The sequence below is a fragment of the Heptranchias perlo genome, chromosome 20, assembly GCF_035084215.1.
Source record: "Heptranchias perlo isolate sHepPer1 chromosome 20, sHepPer1.hap1, whole genome shotgun sequence".
Lineage (NCBI taxonomy): Eukaryota > Metazoa > Chordata > Chondrichthyes > Hexanchiformes > Hexanchidae > Heptranchias > Heptranchias perlo.
In genome coordinates, this window is record NC_090344.1 from 45,421,214 (window position 1) to 45,442,389 (window position 21,176).

General features: G+C 45.9%; 1 protein-coding gene across 1 annotated transcript in view; it reads right to left on the minus strand.

The window, feature by feature from the left end:
* Positions 1-6,016: 6,016 nt before the first annotated feature.
* LOC137336039 (zinc finger matrin-type protein 4-like) overlaps positions 6,017-21,176 on the minus strand; it is a 118,098-nt gene continuing 102,938 nt past the window's right edge. The window contains exon 7 of the mRNA XM_068001541.1: positions 6,017-6,168. Within this exon, the coding sequence (XP_067857642.1) occupies positions 6,017-6,168 (152 nt within the window). The remainder of the gene's footprint in view (positions 6,169-21,176) is intronic.

Below are 21,176 nucleotides of genomic sequence, written 5' to 3' on the forward strand. Positions count from 1 at the left end.
GCAGCAACTCGCCAAGGCTTCTTCGACAGCACCTCCCAAACCTGCGACCTCTACCACCTAGAAGGACAAGAGCAGCAGGCACATGGGAACAACACCACCTGCATGTTCCCGTCCAAGTCACACACCATCCCGACTTGGAAATATACCGCCGTTCCTTCATCGTCGCTGGGTCAAAATCCTGGAACTCCCTCCCTAACAGCACTGTGGGAGAACCTTCACCACTCGGACTGCTGCGGTTAAAGAAGGCGGCTCATCACCACCTTCTCAAGGGCAATTAGGGATGGGCAATAAATGCTGGCCTCGCCAGCGACGCCCACATCCCATGAACGAATAAAAAAAAATATCGGCAAATCCCACAGCTATGACTTCTGGACGATGTGTATGGTAGAGCTTATCTCTGAGTGGGTGACTTTGAGGTGAGCTGAGATTGCTGACCTACTTGCTTATGAGTATCAATCCTGATGCTTGAACCTGATCATTTTAGGTTTGAGTAAATGCATTCTTTTTCTAAATTCAGGATTTCTGTGGGAACGGGTGATGCAGCAGCCAAAGCAAGCAGAGGACATAGGACAACCATTGCTGGCAGGAGCAGTGAATGAGATTGTCGATTTTTTTGTAACACAGAAGAGTGTTAAATTTATCAATTGTGGTCAGACCAATGTTAATTATGAGCACTGCATGACATTGGAGTTAGGTTCTTTGTGTCAACACACTATGAAAAATAAGATTTTGCTGAGTGCTTTGGTAAGTTTGCTGTTGCACAATGCCTTTGATCAACACTTTCTGATAGAGTGTAGGTTTCACAGTTTTTAAAGAAGAAACACCACAGGGATTGTTACTCTGTGCTGTGTCACGAACATGCATTTGTTTTGTAATAGTCTCTGCCTGATTTCCTGTTGTGCCTCCTTTATCCATGCTAATCACTTTGCTTGCGTCTCCATCTCGAGACATTTCATATTTTATTTGCGAGCTCCCTCCCCGACACACACACCTGCTTCATTTTCTGTACAATTCATACAATACTAAATGCAAGAAATGGGATTGACACCTTGAATAACATTTGACGACCATTTAATGCAATTGCAGCCACTTAGAAAATAGCCATAAATTTGAACCTGTTTCAGGCTCTCTCACTGCTTTAAGTAAGGAAGTTTGGTGATGAATGGAACTTGGTAGCTTGTCCACTAAATACAAGTTGTTGCAAAGTTACTGACCAATTGATTCAGGAGCACTGTTGCCAACCTGAAACATCACTTAGCACAGAGATGTCTAGAATGTGCTCTCAGCCCAAAATGTAGTGAGAGCAAACTGTTTGCAGTGATCTGGGATAACACAACATTTATACAAATGGTTAAACTGTTATCTATAAAAGTCAATGGAGATGAAAATCGGGAGAGATGTATAACCAGCGGCTAATCCAATATCGCCTGTTTTAGTCCAGCGCCCAAAGTGAGAATTAGCCCCAGTTTGTGGAGCTAGGAAAATTAAATATAAAACTTGAATTACAATTCTAACCTTGTACAAGGCTTGGTTGGCCACATATAGAATCATAGAATCGTTACAGCACAGAAGGAGGCCATTCAGCACATTGAGCCTGTGCCTCTTTGTAAGAGAAATTCAGTCAGTCCCATTCCCCCGCTCTTTCTCCATAGCCCTGCAAATTTTTTCCCATCAAGTATTTAACCAATACCCGCAGCGTCAGATATTCACTCCCACCACTTTGTAAATCCCTAACTGTGGTAAAGCTACAAGACAAGCACTGTGCGCGCACGCCAGCTTGCCTTGTGCGGTTGCAGGAGATCACAGCTCTTTCCAGTGTTGGTATGGTGCTCAGTTTTGGTTCTTGCATGGCGGGGGATGACGAGGCCCTGGAAAATGCCCGGAAGAGGGCCAATCAGCTGATACCTCCTTTAAGCTCTCTGTGTTATGATGATAGGCTTAAAGAACATGGGCTTTTCACTCCAGAAAAGCATCAACCTCAAGGGGATATGATTGAAGTCTTTAAAATGATGATGGGATTCGATTCTGTCCAAGTAGACCAGTTAGTTGAAGTGTCAGCCATGGCTCAGTGGGTCGCACTCTTGCTTCGGAGTCAGAAGGTTTAATGTCCCACTCCAGATGCTTGAGCACAAAATCTAGGATGATACTCCAGTGCACAACTGAGGGTTGCACTGTCAGAGGTGCTTTTCTTTGGATGAGTTAAACCGAGGCCCCGTCTGCCCTCTGAGCTGGATGTAAAAGATCTGGTGACACTATTTTGAAAAAGAGCAGGGGAGTTCTCCCTGGCGCCTGTCTAATATTTATCTCTCAACCAACATCATTAAAATAGATCATCTGGACATTATCTCATTGCTGTGCACAAATTGGCTGCCGTGTTTCCGACATTACAAAGTAACTACACTTCAAATGTCCTTCATTGGCTGTAAAGCGCATTGAGACATCTTGAGGTTGTGAAAGGCAGTACATAAATGCAAATCTTTCTTTTTTTTTCTTTTTTACTTGAGCTCGATGTGCAGGAAAGGATTAGGAGGGCATCAGTACAAGTTACAAAAGCATAGAGTTAGGTTAGTTACTAGGAAGTACTTCCTTTCTCAGGCAATCATTGCGCTCTGAAATTGGTTGTCAGTGTATACAGTGGGTGTGGTGGATTCGTTGCAGGCCTTCAAAAGGGAGCTGGACAAGTTCCTACAAGTGGATGACATCTAGAGAAGGTCGATGGGTTCACCAAGTGATATCAGTCGCCAATAGTCTCCTGGATCTTGCTTATTTGCCTTCAGCAATCAGAGAGGAATTTCCCAGAGTTATTTCCAAAGATGGCCTCATGCTTTTTTCTTGGGGGTGGTGTGGGAGAGTTGATGGTGTTTCTAAAGGTGGGATGGGACAGGCTTGATGGACCATTTGGTCTTTTCCTATCCTTTTTCATATGATCGTAAAACTGGGCCCTAAATTTACTTTTTTTAACAAAAAAACAGCAGAATGTTTTTCTTGGAAATTAAAGACACCCTTGGAAAATGATAAGTCTCAGTAATTTCACATTCAAAGCCATGGGTTCCTGCAAATTAATCAGTTAAGTCATTTATCTTGAGGAAACATCCTTTTTCCCTTATTCCCATTTTTTATTGCAGGAGGAGTCTGAGGCCCCACTGATGTATACATGCACACAATGACACATTGTGAAAGTGCGCAAAGAATGCCTGCAGAGATGCTCTGTGACAACAGCCCAATAAGGAAGCACTACACCAAACAACACTTCAGATTTAACTGCAGGATTTGGTAAGACTGAGTTATTACAGGTTGCGCTACCTTTTGACATTTAATTTTTTAAAAATTCAATGACACCAGGTGAATTTCAGCAATTTAGAGACTTTTGGGCTATAAACTGGGCCACGTAGCGCCTATTTTGTAGGCGCAATGTGGCCTCCTAGGGGCCCAAAATTGCGTCTGGAGCGCACGCGCGCGCTTCTCGTGTGACCTGCATTGGATGCCATCTTGGTAAAGGTGTTTGCGCACACACAGATAATGAATGCCGGCACCATGTAAAGTAGGGAGAATATGCAGTAGATCAGTGTGCAACGCTGATTTAAAGGGACAGATACAATTTTGCAACTCAGCGCTCCAGTCAATGCACTGTCTTAACTACGCACAGCTGAACTGGTCGTAGACGGCCTGGAGGACCCCCGCCAGTGCTATTTAAAGGGATCATGCAGGTGTTGCAGGTTAGTTGCTGGATTTTTACTTCTGGCTGATGGTACAATTGTACGTGTTTGTTGAAGCTTCCTATACTTGGAGAAAGTTGCAATATTATAGAGATAGTGGTCTGGCAGGTCCTGTATTACTGTTGGTGGCATTTAAAACAGCGTGCTGAACAAGGTTTCTGCCAACCATGGGTGGCCTGCTCAGGCTCCTGCCAGGCATTGAACATGACTGGGAGCATGCAGAGAGGCCACGCAGAGCAGGTCAAGCTGCGAGGCGAGGGAGGAGGAGGCGCTGAGCAGGAGACCATATCCAATGAGGGCCTTCAGGGACCAATTCTCTTACCTCAACTTGAGCGAAGATCAGCGCACCCTACGGCTGCTGTTGACAAAAGAGGTCGTGATGGAGATATGTCAACTGCTGCAGCCACTACTGCAGCCTTACAGCAAGGCAAGGACAGCATTGCCTGTGGCTGTGAAGGTAACCATGGCGCTGAACTTTATGGCTCTGGATCCTTTCAGGCCGTTGCTGGCGATATGTGCACTGCTGCATAAGGGAGGGTCAGTGAGGCACTGTCTGAGCTTTGCAACAGATTTATAACGTTCCCTCTTGATAGAAGCAGAACGAGCGAGCACGAGGGTTTGCTTGCATTGCAGGCTTCCCCATAGTGCAGGGTGCCATTGACTGCACGCATATTGTCATACATGCTCCACATCTCAACTCGACCATCTTCATGAACAGAAAGGGATTCCACTCCCTCAATGTGCAGCTGGTGTACGGAGCGCATCATGCAGGTCAATGCCCGCTACCCTGGCAGCAGTCATGACGCCTGCATTATGCGGCAGTCTAACATCCCACCTATATATCAACCGGCACGGCAAGTCAAAGGCTGGCTGCTGGGCGACAAGAGCTATCCCCTCATGAGGTGGCTCATGACTCTGGTCAGGAATCCACGCATACGTGCAGAGCAGACCTACAATGACAGCCATGTGGCCACACAAAATATCATCAAGCACACTGCAGGTGTGCTAAAGCAACGCCTGGAGGAGCCCTGCAGTGCTCAGCTGAGCATGCTGCACAACCTCGCCCTTATGAGAGGACAGCCCTTGCCACCGCCTATCCGGCAAGACCCTGAGCGAGAGGAAGAGGAGGAGGAGGAGGAGGAGGAGGAAGTAGAGGAAAACGGAAGGAGGCAAAAAGGTGCACAGGCCCTGCCTGCCAGGCATCTGCGTGCTCACCTTATTCATGAGCAATGTCGGTAACCTCAACAACACCTCCCAGGTCACCAACAGTCCTACACTCTTCACCTTTGCTCTCCCGCATGACCATCAAATCATCCTCCTTATGATTACACATTGCTTCCTCCCTCAGATCATCGCATAAATAAAAACCACCACCAACTGCGACTTCAAATACAAATTTACAAACTAACACATGAAATCATGTATGCAGCAGTACACTATTCACCCTTGTGCATTCCCTTAGTGCCTGTCGTTCGTGTGCCTTTTCCTTTCCTAGTGCCCCTACAAGGTGCATCCCCAGTGGCTGGAGCATGGGTGGTGGGAGGCTGCTGACCTTCAGCTGAGGAATGTGCAGATGGCCTTGGAGACAACCTCGAGCAGCTCTCGGCCCGGCTTCAGAGTGCACCATCTTGGCCTGGGCTGCAGCAGTCTGGCCTGGCTGGCTGAGGCAACAGCAAGGGCACTGACGGAGTTGCAGGGGTGGGAGCAGGAATACTGTCATCCTGAGAGAGGACAGCAGGTTCGACTGCCGTGGCGCTACCGCCACTCTCCCAGGGTGGCGCTCAGCAATCTTGTTGATCTGCTGGCGAACAGATTGCTGGAGTGCTGTGATGCTCTGGAAGCCCTGATCCACAGTGGTACCCAGAGCCACAATAGCAGCAGTCTATGCTCGTAACGCAGCAGTCTGAGCTTCCAAAGCATCAGTCTGAGCTCCAAATGCAGCATGCAGACCTTTGATGGCAGCTGTTTGTGCTGCAATGGAAGCTGAGACATCGATCATCAGACGCTGTATCATGGTGAGTTCCACAGGTGTGCTGATGGAGGTGACCACCTGTTCCATGTGGGAAAGGATGAGCTCCAAGCTCTGCGCAAAGCCCTGTGCCAAGTTGGAGCTGGACTCTTCCATGCCCCTTGACATTGTGCGCCGGCTTTCTGGCGTCTTTCCAGTGCCCCAAGCATTTGGTTGTGTACGCCCATCAGCCTTCTTCTGTATCCTGACCCATCGAAGTCATCATCTGACTCCTCGGCAGCAGAACTCGGCGAGCTGGCACCTGCGGTATCCATTCCCCTCGCCCTGGCTCCTACGCACTTGTGCCCGGTATCTCACTATGTGCAGTGTCAGTATCGAAGCTGGTGGATGCGAGTGTCAGATCAAGAGACGGTGTGGCTTTGTTATCACTGTCTTCCTCCTCCTCCTCCTCCTCGGACAGTGCCGGCTCCAGTTCTTGGGCATCTACAATGACAAAGGGAGACGGGTTGTGGAGCGGGGAGAGGAGCAAGTAAGATGTGCGTGCTGACACCAACTGCAGTACATGAGTCAGAAAAGATTGTGGGATGAGGGAGATGTGGGAAACGAGAAGGACGATGAGGTATGGAGAGACCCTCATCATTGACACCTCCAGTGCTGCCAGTGGCCACGGCCGCAGCGACTGCCTGCCCAATGATTCCCAGCACTGTCTCCTCCATGGGGGTGAGGATATGTAGGCATGCCTGTCCTCCGTCCGTTCTCTCCTGCTGCTGGCTGTTATGTGCCACTTCTCCTGCAAGATAGAGGGAAGTGTATCAGTGAGTGTCCCGCAAGATGTTTGGGTGATGTGTCTGTCATGGTTGAATAGCTGCCACTGTGTGTGACCTGTGAGTTGTGGGTGTGTGGATTGCAAGAGTGGTACTGTGAGAGGGTGAGATGCAGCATGCGAAGTGCAGCGTTGTATACGGATGGGCAGCGTTTGTTGGTGGGTGGGTGACGGGGGATGACGTGCCTGGAGCAGTGGTGCAGTTGGTAGGATGTGCCACTTGACACTTGAACTCACACACCTTGACCACTGGTGTCAGATCATTGAACTTTTTCTTGCACTACGTCCATGTGCGTGGTTCAGTGCTCCTGGCATTCATTTCCAGGATCACTTCCTCCCACTGCCTCTGCAGCTGGTGTCTGGAGGGTCTCCTGCCACTCTACAGGTACAGGATGGCTCTCTGTGCATCCACCTCCTCCACCAAGGCCTCTGGTGCATCATTGGAGAACCTCGGTGCACGCTCTCTTGCAGGTCCAGCCATTACACTTGTCTTCCAACACTGATTGCATTGACAGTGCACCTCCCCTTTAAGAGGTGCAGGCTGCCTGTAAGTAGTGCTGGGCACGCCCCATATCGGGTCCCCTGCCGGTGCGTGCAGCCATTCAACGGCGCAGGTAGCGCTGGCTGCACACAGAAATCATGGAGATGACCTGGCAGCACGAATCTCACGTGCTACCTGCATCTCAACAACCGGGTTAATCATGCACCGTGACCCCCGCTCCCGGATTTGGGGGTTATCCAATTTAACCCCCTATTATCTGTTCTCGTTAAGGTGGTGGCTGAGTGTTCAATAATAAGTGAAGAGTTTCACCTTTCCCTGCTCAAGTGTGCAATTACCATTGATTATTCATGCATATGTCTGGGATGTGAATATGACTGAGGACCCAAAGATAAAATGCAGCAGATTTTGACCTGTTTTATTAATCATGTTCCATTAATAACAATGATTTTGCAAATTTTCCTTTAAAATATAAAATTACTTGTTGTAACCTACCGATATTAACAGAGCAGCATGCCTTAATTTGTGATAAAACCACTATGCCAACATTATGATTCTACCTCCAACAATCTGTCGGTTAAAATGAAAGTTATTAATTTCAGGGAGACTGCAGTCTGGCTCCCTCACTGGGCCTGTCATTTTCAATGTGAGAGGACTAAGCACGGCATAGATGACTGTTTCCAACCATCTGAAACCCACCCCATTTCTGAGGGAGCACGTGGCATTGTAACGGAATCTAAGACTTTGTTATCGTATTTATCATTGAGCCTGCTCTCGAGGGAGATAGGAGCTGCTGGGAAGCCAGGCCAGGTGAACAAGGAAATCAATTTTCCTAATTGCCTTCCATCCTCCATTTTCTTGTTTTTTCCTTCCCGTATCCCCATAAGATAGCGAAACACGCTGAGGAGTTTCAGTTGTAACTTGTGCCAAAACAACCACCTGCACAATAATACTCTCCCAGTGTATACATGCCAAATCACTTGATCTTGCCGATTCACTCATCCTGTTACACTTGGGGATATCACTTTCCTCTTCAAAGACTCTACAGCTGGTACAGTAGAAGACTGTCATTGAGATCCCAATTAAGTCAGTGCCCCATTAACAGGTGACGTGCATTGTACATTATGGCCATTCGCAATGCCATTTTAATACCGTGCGATCTTTCTTATAGTGAGTAACATAATATAGTTCAGAGTCTTTATCACTAATGGAGAGCTGATGTGATTTGATGATTACTGCATTCCTGCATTTCTTTTAATTAAATTATAAATTATGGTATCTCACTATTTTTGAAGCTACTTAACTCAACCATTTAATGAATAGTTTGAAGCTGAAATGCTGATTATGCTTTCACTGCATTGAATGACAGCTCTTTTCCAGACAATAATACATTTTTGTTAACAGGGCTATTTTATTCAAAGCCTTCATGTCATTATAAGTGCTATGAAACAGAAATCAAACGTTTTAGGCTGTGTGGTTGCTAATTTGTGCAACTTTCCATATGTAAAAGGTATATGGAAAGTCAAGTCAATCTACACAGGAGTGGGATCATTACATACATTTGAAATTACCAGCTCAATGGTTCCTAAAGATGGAGCAATCAGCAATTTGTAATTATTTCACTTGTGAGGCAGACCAGTGGAGCTCAATCAGAACATTATTGCTTTTGAGTTATGTCGTTACTTTCAACTGTGCAATACAGATCTTGCTAAATACTTCAAGTTGCAGTTTTCTTCTGTAATGGTTAAGCTAAAAGTCGATTTGGCTTTCTGGGCAGGAACTTATTCTTATGCAGCAGCATTTATACCAGGGATTTTTTTCATTATTAACTGCCAAGAATAATCTGGTTATATGTTATAAAATTCAAGGTTGTGCAAGTACAGTTAATAGTCCTTGAGATCCAAAGTCACGTGGCCTCTCAATAGTATCTTGGCCAAGGAAAAGACAACAATCTCCTGCCACATACTACTCCTGGAAGAATAGACAAAGACACACAGCAAAAAAGTTAGAAAACTTGCATTACAAAAGAAAATATATGAATAATCAAAATGTCAGTAAATTTAAGTCAATAATCTAATCCTGAGATTTAGCTTGACTGTTGCTCTCTTGTTATATGATGCCATATGAGCCCCGCAGTTGGATTGTTGTCTTGTAATACAGTAAATATCATCCAATAGTTATTTTGCATGTGATCTTGGAACTGTCTCATCTAAACACTTGTGATGTCATTTAAAAATGTTGAATCTGTGGTGTTTAAAAAAATACTTTTGAAATTGATCAGGTGGACACAAGTTCCCTGTTTTAATCTTAAATTTAGTGTTAATGCCAAATTTGTGGGTATGCACACTCATAGCAATATTTTGTTCATGTTAAGTATTGCTGTTCTGAGGATAATCCAATGTAAGTCAAAAAGTATTACAGTGTCTTTGTACAAGACCTTTGTTCGGCCTCATTTAGAAAACTGTTTTCAGTTTTCATCCCCTCACATGGTGGGTGATATAGAGGGTCTGGAAAAGATTCATAGAAGGACCACTGGATTGATATCTAGTTTACAGTCTTACAGCGCTGAATCTTTTTACTCTAGATGTGGAGATGCCGGTGATGGACTGGGGTTGACAATTGTAAACAATTTTACAATACCAAGTTATAGTCCAACAATTTTTATTTGAAATCTACAAGCTTTCGGAGGCTTCCTCCTTCCTCAGGTAAATGTGTCTTTTTACTCTAGAAAGCTTAGACTTAGGGGAGATTTGATTAAGGTATGTCAAATAATGAAGGGACTAAACTGTGTCCATGTGGATAGCCTATTTGAATTAGATAGGTTAAGGAGTACAAAGGGAAATACAAAATACGTAATACGCATAGAACTAGGTTAGATGTCAGGAGGTTAGCGACCTTTGGAGCAGGGTGCCGACTCGTGCGGTGAGTTCGGATTCACTGCAAGTCCTCAAAGGGAGCTGGATGAGTTCCTGATGAAGGCTGCTATTATTGTATACAAAAGGTAGATGGGACGTTGGGTGATTATGATCTCTGTGGTCTTCTGGAATTTGTTTTCATCGCTTTTGGGCGTAAGAGAGGAATTGGTCTCGTGTTTTTTTAATCTATCTATCTCTCAGGACATTACATAGCTCTTGGTGGGTGGGGAACATTGGGGATCATGATGCTTAGTTGCAACATGACTGTGTGGGACAGGCTCGATGGACCAGCTAGTATTTCCCGTCCATCAATTTTGCATGTTCACGTGTCTACAGATGCAAGCCTCTCGAATCAGCAATTCACTATATCAGATAGTTCTCTGTTGAAAACCACTTTTGTGAAAGTGTAGCTTCACGCCAGTTGGTAAGTGCAGTGTACTGTAGGGATATTTATTTTCCCCAGTGGAAAGCAGCACCTGTCAGCATGAACAGTCATTAACAACCCCTCACGAGATTTGAATACGCAGCGGGCATTAATTCAAAGCCATAACAATAGTGTAGTACGGATTGGACAGGACAGAAAACTGAGCACAACAGTATTACTGGCAGCCAACACTGCTGCCACTCCATGCCTGGTTTTCTGCTATTTTTAACACTCATTTCGTGACATGCATGGCCAATAGAAGGTGTAAATAATAATTGCAATGATAGATGGCCATTAACCAGATCCAGTTCTTTATGTCCTGCAAAATAATTGTGTGATAAGTTGTTTGAGAAGTTCCACATAACTACAAAATGAAAATCTACAGCCACCTTCACACCATATGAATGGAAAGTATTGCTCGATCTCTTTGGATGATGTATGAACAGAATTCTTTTATACACTCCATGTGGTTCTCACTGTGAAGGAAAACCATTGTCAGACCTGCAGCGGAGCAATGCAGATAAAGTACGGCCGTATATATCGCATGGCCAGAAAGCATGTCCAAGTCCCATTCAATTGGCAAAAAAAGCACTGCCGGACCCCATGCCATGGTGTAAAAGCACAAAACACTGCCAGTTTCCATGGAATGTTGAATGTGCAGACATTTCTGCCAAGCATCACATGGAGGTGTACAAGTGTAAAGCTGTGCCAGAATCAATGCTATGTTATTCAGGCAGGAAATACCGGCACTCCATTATAATAAGAACATAAGAAATAGGAGCAGGAGTAGGCCAATCGGCCCCTCGAGCCTGCTCTGCCATTCAATAAGATCATGGCTGATCTGATCCTAACCTCAAATCTAAATTCATGTCCAATTTCCTGCCCGCTCCCCGTAACCCCTAATTCCCTTTATTTCCAGGAAACTGTCTGTTTCTGTTTTAAATTTATTTAATGATGTAGCTTCCACAGCTTCCTGGGGCAGCAAATTCCACAGACCTACTACCCTCTGAGTGAAGAAGTTTCTCCTCATCTCAGTTTTGAAAGAGCAGCCCCTTATTCTAAGATTATGGCCCCTAGTTTTAGTTTCACCCATCCTTGGGAACATCTTTACCGCATCCACCCGATCAAGCCCCTTCACAATCTTATATGTTTCAATAAGATCGCCTCTCATTCTTCTGAACTCCAATGAGTCGAGTCCCAATCTACTCAACTTCTCCTCATATGTCCGCCCCCTCATCCCCGGGATTAACCGAGTGAACCTTCTTTGTACTGCCTCGAGAGCAAGTATGTCTTTTCTTAAGTATGGAGACCAAAACTGTATGCAGTATTCCAGGTGCGGTCTCACCAATACCTTATATAACTGCAGCAATACCTCCCTGTTTTTATATTCTATCCCCCTAGCAATGAACGCCAACATTCCGTTGGCCTTCTTGATCACCTGCTGCACCTGCATACTAACTGTTTGATTTTCTTGCACGAGGACCCCCAGATCCCTTTGTCCTGCAGTAATGATTGTCCTTCATGAGTTTCCAAAAGCCAACAGGGTCAACTTTGAGAGACATGACCTGTTATGCCCTTAATATATATTCTTTTAGAAAATTCAACTAAGATCCGTAGCCAGAACATGTTGCCTTATCCCATACTGTGCTGTGTGGCCACAAAGCACTTTCGACTTTTTTTGAAATTGAGAAACCAAAGAATATTGATTTCATGTAAATAGGGCTAAACATAAAAGAGTGAAAGAGAAACAAAATCAATAGCTTAATTGACACTAGGTTTGGATTTTAAAAGCTAAAATGTTGTAGGAAGAAGGATAGACTGAGGGAACTAAGAAAGTTCCAAAATGTCTTGGGAAAGAATGGATGAGAGAAGGAGCCTGTGATCAGTCGTTATGTGGGGTGGCAGGGGTTGGGGAAGAATCCGGCAGCTCCTCCAGGGATCCAAGCCGGAGCTCAGGCCCTGAAGGCAGTATGGGAAGGAAATCCAGAGGGGAAGAAGCACTGAGTAGTGGGCCGGGAGGAGCATTATTCTTCTGACTGGCTCCACAAAAATCGCTTTGCCCACAGTACATGAAAAAGGCATTGGGTTTTTCCAGGATCAGCTCATCCAAAACTCTGTTGCCCGTATCCGAACTTGCATCAAGTCCCGTTCACCCATCACCCCTGTGCTCGCTGACCTACATTGGCTCCCCGTCTGGCAACGCCTCGATTTAAAAAAAAAATTTCATCCTTGCGTTCACATCCCTCCGTGGCCTCGCTCCCTCCCGATCTCTGTAACCTCCTCCAGCCCTACAACCCTCCGAGATCTCCGCGCTTCTCCAGTTCTGGCCTCTTGCGCATCCCCGATTTTCTTCGCTCCACCATTGGCGGCCGTGCCTTCAGCTGCCTAGGCCCTAGGCTCTGGAATTCCCTCCCGAAACCTCTCCGCCCCTCTGCCTCTCTCTCCTCCTTTAAGACGCGCCTTAAAATCTACCTCTTTGATCGAGCTTTTGGTCACCTGTCCTAATACCTCCTTATGTGGCTCGGTGTCAAATTCTGTTTGCAAATCGCTCCCTGGAAGCACCTTGGGACTTTTTACCATGTTAAAGGAGCTATATAAATGCGAGTTGTTGTTGTTGTTGTTACTGCAACTCTCAAAGAACCCCGATTTTAAATATTTTAATAAGGCTGCTGCCCGAAACAGGTGGGAGCACTCGCCGCCCATTTCAAGGCCCACCTGAAAATTGTGTCAGGTGGGCTTCCGGCAGTCAACGGGCTGGCAATTTTTTTTCCCAATCAAGAGTGGAGTCAACCTAATAATTATGAGGGAATTAGATAAATACGAGAAGAATAATATTGAAAGATAATCCGATGAGAGTGAATAACTTTGATGTGGAGCTCGCACGACGGGCTGAATGACCTTTTGTGCTAAAATTTCTATGAGGCTGAAGAATGGCAGAACGGCACGTGGTCTTTAAGGAAAGTGGTATCTCTGCTTGTGATACCGTTATATTCGCCAAAGCAAACCTGAGACTGCTGATGACTGCAATGCTGTGTGCTAGCTTATGTCAGGCAATTACTTGAAGAGAGCTGTATGGCATATTCTGCGTGTGAGACAAGTAAATTAAGTGTTTGCCATATGTTTAAATAAAATGCTTTTTTTGTTTATTTGAAAAGAAATGTTCCTTGAGTCTGGGGAAGGGAGGGAAAGGATCAGGTTGAACACGAAAGTCAAGTACAGAGGTACAGCTGATGGTGGACCCACAGTCTCCCTGGGAACTGACGGCATCACAGACCCACGATAATGGGTCTACAATTCCGCTGTTGGAATAAGGGGTCTCAGTTTCAGCCTTGTAAACATGAGGTGCTGGTCCTGCACATTTTCTGCCTGTTGGTTTCTATAAAAAGAGGAGAGCTGAAGCCCAAGCAACAAAGGAAATCAGCTTCCCAGTCTGAACGTAAAAGTAACAGGGCAGCGCACTGATGTTGCTCTCCCAAAAAGTGTCAAAGTAGGTGCAAAAGTGTCAAAAGCAATGTAAACCTGCCTCTGTTACAGTGGCATCGGGTACAGCCTGATGCTGCAGTTAAACTTGTAAAAAGATGCTGCTGAAAGGGAAATCTCTGCAATGATTTCTGTGAGTGGAAGTCTCAAATAGCTTTTTTAAAATTCGTTCATGGGATGTGGGCGTCGATGGCAAGGCCGGCATTTATTGCCCATCCCTAATTGCCCTTGAGAAGGTGGTGGTGAGCCGCCTTCTTGAACCGCTGCAGTCCGTGTGGTGACGGTTCTCCCACAGTGCTGTTAGGAAGGGAGTTCCAGGATTTTGACCCAGCGACGATGAAGGAACGGCGATATATTTCCAAGTCGGGATAGTGTGTGACTTGGAGGGGAACGTGCAGGTGGTGTTGTTCCCATGTGCCTGCTGCTCTTGTCCTTCTAGGTGGTACAGGTCGCGGGTTTCGGAGGTGCTGTCGAAGAAGCCTTGGCGATTTGCTGCAGTGCATCCTGTGGATGGTGCACACTGCAGCCACTGTGTGCCGGTGGTGAAGGAAGTGAATGTTTAGGGTGGTGGATGGGGTGCTAATCAAGCGGGCTGCTTTATCTTGGATGGTGTCGAGCTTCTTGAGTGTTGTTGGAGCTGCACTCATCCAAGCAAGTGGAGAGTATTCCATCACACTCCTGACTTGTGCCTTGTAGATGGTGGAAAGGCTTTGGGGAGTCAGGAGGTGAGTCACTCGCCACAGAATACCCAGCCTCTGACCTGCTCTCGTAGCCACAGTATTTATATGGCTGGTCCAGTTAAATTTCTGGTCTATGGTGACCCCCAGGATGTTGATGGTGGGGGATTCGGTGATGGTAATGCTGTTGAATGTCAAGGGGAGGTGGTTAGACTCTCTCTTGTTGGAGATGGTCATTGCCTGGCACTTTTCTGGCGCGAATGTTACTTGCCACTTATGAGCCCAAGCCTGGATGTTGTCCAGGTCTTGCTGCATGCGGGCTCGGACTGCTTCATTGTTTGAGGGGTTGCGAATGGAACTGAAAACTGTGCAATCATCAGCGAACATCCCCATTTCTGACCTTATGATGGAGGGAAGGTCATTGATGAAGCAGCGGAAGATGGTTGGGCCTCGGACTCAAATAGCTTAAGGGAAGAGAGGCCGAATTCCTTTTTTTAAAAAGTAAACTCTGCTTTCCTAAAATGTATTTCCCTTGCAACAGAAACCTTTGACTTCTGCGTGTCTCCATACCACAAACTTTTATCACTTCTGCAAACTGTCCTTGTGTATTTGATTAATTTCAGTGCCAGTTATGATGACATACGTCAAAGATATCTCTATGGTTGTCAAAAGTCACCGTGTAAATGTGTTGTCACTGAACCAGAAAAAGACAGATCATCTGAGTTGGACCAGGTGGCTGTATCATCTTCTGCATTCTTTCATTCCCCATGGACTGCTGGCTTGTGTCCATAACTGACAGCTCCTCTGTCATCTGGTGTTGCATTCTCTCTTTGAGATCCTTTTCGACCTTGTTTTCTTTTTTTTTCTCTGATGCCTCGCCCCCTCTCAAAATTAAAATCACGTTCAGACTGCCAGTTAGTGGATAGTCATTTTTTTAAGATTTAAGGAAAAAAGTACAAAAAATGTAAACCATTTTTTCACTCTTTTTCACTCCAACCTCTCTCTTCATTTTTTTTATTTGTTCCTGGGATGTGGGCGTTGCTGGCGAGGCCGGCATTTATTGCCCACCCCGAATTGCCCTTGAGAAGGTGGTGGTGAGCCGCCTTCTTGAACCGCTGCAGTCCGTGTGGTGACGGTTCTCTGTTCCTCATTCTCTCTCTTTTATTTTTATCATTTAAACTTTTACTTTCTTCTGAATCAAATCTATCTATACCTCATTTGCTTTTCTTTTTTTTTAAAGTGACTTTAAACATTTTCCTTTGCTGCTCTTTCCTCTGGCTCCTGGACCCTGTTGTCCACTTTGGAGGTGGAACCTAGCTCAAAAACAAAATTGTCTGCTCACTGAAAACTGGCTCTGAAGACTCGCCTTTCAGCCAACTGTAGACTAGTTCACTTAACATCAGTGGTAGGAAAGATTTTGTAATCTTTACTCAAAGATGTAACAGAAAAATATCTCGAACCCGAAAATATAATGAAGAATTGCACGGATTTCAAAAGGGTAGGTCATTTTTGAACAACCTTATTGAATTCTTTGAACAAGAGTAGACAAGGGTAATGCAATAGATATGACATACATGGACTTTCAAAAGGCCTTTGATTCGGTGCCACACAGTAGACTCATGACTAAGGTCAGAGCCTGTGGAGTCAGGGGACAAGTAGCAGAATGGATAGCGAACTGGCTATAAAACAGAATAGGGGTTAAAAGTAGTTACTCAGACTGACAGAAGGTAGGAAGTGGTGTTCCACAGGGATCGGTGCTGGGACCACTGTTGCTCACTATTTGCATAAATGATTCGGGAATCGGAAGTACAATATCAAAATTTGCGGATGACATCAAGTTGGGGAGTATAGTTAATACTGAGGAGAACTGCAACAAAATACAAGAAGACGTTAACAAACTTGCAGAATGGGCATGTAAATGGCAAATGAATTTCAATAAAGGTAAATGTGAGGTGGTGCATTTTGTTAGGAGGAATAAGGAGGCCACCTACTTGGAAAATAAGAGTCTAAATGGGTTAGAGACGCAAAGGGATCTAGGGGTTCAGATTCACAAATCATTAACAGTCGCAACGCAGGTTAACAAAGCCATAAAAAGTACATAAAAAGCATTGTGGTTCATTTCTAGAGGAATAGAATTCAAAAGCAGAGAAGTTATGTTAAAATGTGAACAGTTCTGGTCTCCATATTACAAAAAGGATATAGAAGTACTGGAGAAAGTGCAAAAAAGATTTACTAGGATGGTATCAGAACTGAGAGGGCACAACCATCAGGAAAGACTGAACCGGCTGGGGCTCTTTTGTCTCGAAAAAAGAAGTGAGGTGACCTGATGGAGTTCTTCAAAATTATGAAGGGGTTCGATAGGGTAGACATAGAGAAGATAATTCTACTTGTGGGGGAGTTGAAAACTAGAGGCCATAAGTATAAGAAGGTAACTAATAAATCTAATAAGGAATTTAGGACAAACTTTTTTACCCAGAGAGTTGTGAGAATGTGGAACTTGCTACCACATGAAGTTGTTGAGGCGAATAGCATAGATGCATTTAAAGGGAAGCTAGATAAGTACAAGAGGGAAAAAGGAATAGAAGGATATGTTGGTTGGGTTGGATGAAGTCAGGTGGGAGGAGGCTTGTATGGAGCATAAACACTGATATAGACCTGTTGTGCCGAATGGCCTGTTTCTCTGTTGTAAATTCTATGTAATTTAACCTCAGGGTTGATAAACTAATTAAGCTTTGCTCTTAGTATCTGGACCCCTTTAAATTTAGATTACTGCTTTGTAATCTCACTTGGTTATCCATTATTCAGTATCATTTATCAACAAAACAAACAGATGGCATTGTGGAATAAAAATGGCACAAAGCATATTGTGGTGCTCTTATTTCTACCACATCAGGTTGTCCTGTTGACAACATCTTTCTCCTGTGGGAAAGTGATTCTGCTGCTAATTTCATTGAAGCATATTGGTGCGAGCCCCTGAGTTTAAATTAATGTAAATGCACCATATCAATGGCAGAAACTGAGAAAGAGGATCTGAATTTGAAACCAATGATGAATAAAACTAAATGGCAACCTTTAGTATTCTGCTTGCATTGGCATCTTCCCCAGGGATTGGGTGATGCTTGTTACTTTAAAAACCTCAAGGCAATTTAGAAAAAACAGGGTATAAATTTAAAACAAAGGAAAGAAGCTGCTTCAATCAGTACATTTGGAAGCATGCAGGGTTATGATTTCCAGTGCTTTTTCACATCAATTCAGAAACTCAGCTTCGTACATAAATTCTGTCCTATTATACTGACAGAGTACTTTCCCTCTCGTTGAGTCTCCGCATTTTAATTCAATAAGCAGCTTCTGGCTCGGTGTGAGCTGGGAATGGCACTGGCTGGAGACAAGGAGCACCTGGCAGCAAGAGCTTGGTTTACATGTTTAATTCTTTCACCGGTATTCAGGAGTGCACAAAATCCCTTCATGTGAATGTTGGGACCTCAATGGATAGTTATCCAGTGAGCACGTTCGACTTGAGTGTTAAGACTGTTAAATTTTAAACTCCCGCAAGACACTTTTCTCACACTGAACTCAAAAAGGTCCACTCCCACAGGCAAATACTCTTGTGATCCTTTTGATCTGAAGTGTGAGCTAGTGTTTTTTTTATTCGTTCACGGGATGTGGGCGTCGCTGGCAAGGCCGGCATTTATTGCCCATCCCTAATTGCCCTCGAGAAGGTGGTGGTGAGCCGCCTTCTTGAACCGCTGCAGTCCGTGTGGTGACGGTTCTCCCACAGTGCTGTTAGGAAGGGAGTTCCAGGATTTTGACCCAGCGACAATGAAGGAACGGCGATATATTTCCAAGTCGGGATGGTGTGTGACTTGGAGGGGAACGTGCAGGTGGTGTTGTTCCCATGCGCCTGCTGCTCTTGTCCTTCTAGGTGGTAGAGGTCGCGGGTTTGGGAGGTGCTGTCGAAGAAGCCTTGGCGAGTTGCTGCAGTGCATCCTGTGGATGGAGCTCACTGCAGCCACAGTGCGCCGGTGGTGAAGGGAGTGAATGTTTAGGGTGGTGGATGGGGTGCCAAACAAGCGGGCTGCTTTATCTTGGATGGTGTCGAGCTTCTTGAGTGTTGTTGGAGCTGCACTCATCCAGGCAAGTGGAGAGTATTCCATCACACTCCTGACTTGTGCCTTGTAGATGGTGGAAAGGCTTTGGGGAGTCAGGAGGTGAGTCACTCGCCGCAGAATACCCAGCCTCTGACCTGCTCTCGTAGCCACAGTATTTATATGGCTGGTCCAGTTAAGTTTCTGGTCAATGGTGACCCCCAGGATGTTGATGGTGGGGGATTCGGCGATGGTAATGCCGTTGAATGTCAAGGGGAGGTGGTTAGACTCTCTCTTGTTGGAGATGGTCATTGCCTGGCACTTATCTGGCGCGAATGTTACTTGCCACTTATCAGCCCAAGCCTGGATGTTGTCCAGGTCTTGCTGCATGCAGGCTCGGACTGCTTCATTATCTGAGGGGTTGCGAATGGAACTGAGCACTGTGCAGTCATCAGCGAACATCCCCATTTCTGACCTTATGATGGAGGGAAGGTCATTGATGAAGCAGCTGAAGATGGTTGGGCCTAGGACACTGCCCTGAGGAACTCCTGCAGCAATGCCCTGGGGCTGAGATGATTGGCCTCCAACAACCACTACCATCTTCCTTTGTGCTAGGTATGACTCCAGCCACTGGAGAGTTTTCCCCCTGATTCCCATTGACTTCAATTTTACAAGGGCTCCTTGGTGCCACACTCGGTCAAATGCTGCCTTGATGTCAAGGGCAGTCACTCTCACCTCACCTCTGGAATTCAGCTCTTTTGTCCATGTTTGGACCAAGGCTGTAATGAGGTCTGGAGCCGAGTGGTCCTGGCGGAACCCAAACTGAGCATCGGTGAGCAGGTTATTGGTGAGTAAGTGCCGCTTGATAGCACTGTCGACGACACCTTCCATCACTTTGCTGATGATTGAGAGTAGACTGATGGGGCGGTAATTGGCCGGATTGGATTTGTCCTGCTTTTTGTGGACAGGACATACCTGGGCAATTTTCCACATTGTCGGGTGGATGCCAGTGTTGTAGCTGTACTGGAACAGCTTGGCGAGAGGCGCAGCTAGTTCTGGAGCACAAGTCTTCAGCACTACAGCTGGGATGTTGTCAGGGCCCATAGCCTTTGCTGTATCCAGTGCACTCAGCCGTTTCTTGATATCACGTGGAGTGAATCGAATTGGCCGAAGACTGGCTTCCGTGATGGTGGGGATATCAGGAGGAGGCTGAGATGGATTATCCACTCGGCACTTCTGGCTGAAGATGGTTGCAAACGCTTCAGCCTTGTCTTTTGCACTCACGTGCTGGACTCCGCCATCATTGAGAATGGGGATGTTTGCAGAGCCTCCTCCTCCCATTAGTTGTTTAATTGTCCACCACCATTCACGACTGGATGTGGCAGGACTGCAGAGCTTTGATCTGATCCGTTGGTTGTGGAATCGCTTAGCTCTGTCTATAGCATGTTGCTTCCGCTGTTTAGCATGCATGTAGTCCTGAGTTGTAGCTTCACCAGGTTGGCACCTCATTTTTAGGTACGCCTGGTGCTGCTCCTGGCATGCTCTTCTACACTCCTCATTGAACCAGGGTTGATCCCCTGGCTTGTTGGTAATGGTAGAGTGAGGAATATGCCGGGCCATGAGGTTACAGATTGTGCTGGAATACAATTCTGCTGCTGCTGATGGCCCACAGCGCCTCATGGATGCCCAGTTTTGAGCTGCTAGATCTGTTCTGAATCTATCCCATTTAGCACGGTGGTAGTGCCACACAACACGTTGGATGGTGTCCTCAGTGCGAAGACGGGATTTCATCTCCACGAGGACTGTGCGGTGGTCACTCCTACCAATACTGTCATGGACAGATGCATCTGCGACAGGTAGATTGATGAGGACGAGGTCAAGTAAGTTTTTCCCTCGTGTTGGTTCGCTCACCACCTGCCGCAGGCCCAGTCTCGCAGCTATGTCCTTCAGGACTCGGCCAGCAGTGGTGCTACCGAGCCACTCTTGGTGATGGACATTGAAGTCCCCCACCCAGAGTACATTTTGTGCCCTTGCTACCCTCAGTGCTTCCTCCAAGTGGTGTTCAACATGGAGGAGGACTGATTCATCAGCTGAGGGAGGACGGTAGGTGGTAATCAGCAGGAGGTTTCCTTGCCCATGTTTGACCTGATGCCATGAGATTTCATGGGGTCCAGAGTCAATGTTGAGGACTCCCAGGGCCACTCCCTCCTGACTGTATATCACTGTACCGCCACCTCTGGTGGGTCTGTCCTGCCGGTGGGACAGGACATACCCAGGGATGGTGATGGAAGAGTCTGGGACGTTGGCTGAAAGATATGATTCTGTGAGTATGGCTATGTCAGGCTGTTGCTTGACTAGTCTGTGGGACAGCTCTCCCAATTTTGGCACAAGTCCCCAGATGTTAGTAAGGAGGACCTTGCAGGGTCGACTGGGCTTAGTGTTTTGCCGTTGTCGTGTCCGGTGCCCAGTGGTCCGATGCCGGGTGGTCCGTCCGGTTTTATTCTTATTATGACTTTTCGTAGCGAGATTTTACAACTGAGTGGCTTGCTAGGCCATTTCAGAGGGCAATTAAGAATCAACCACATTGC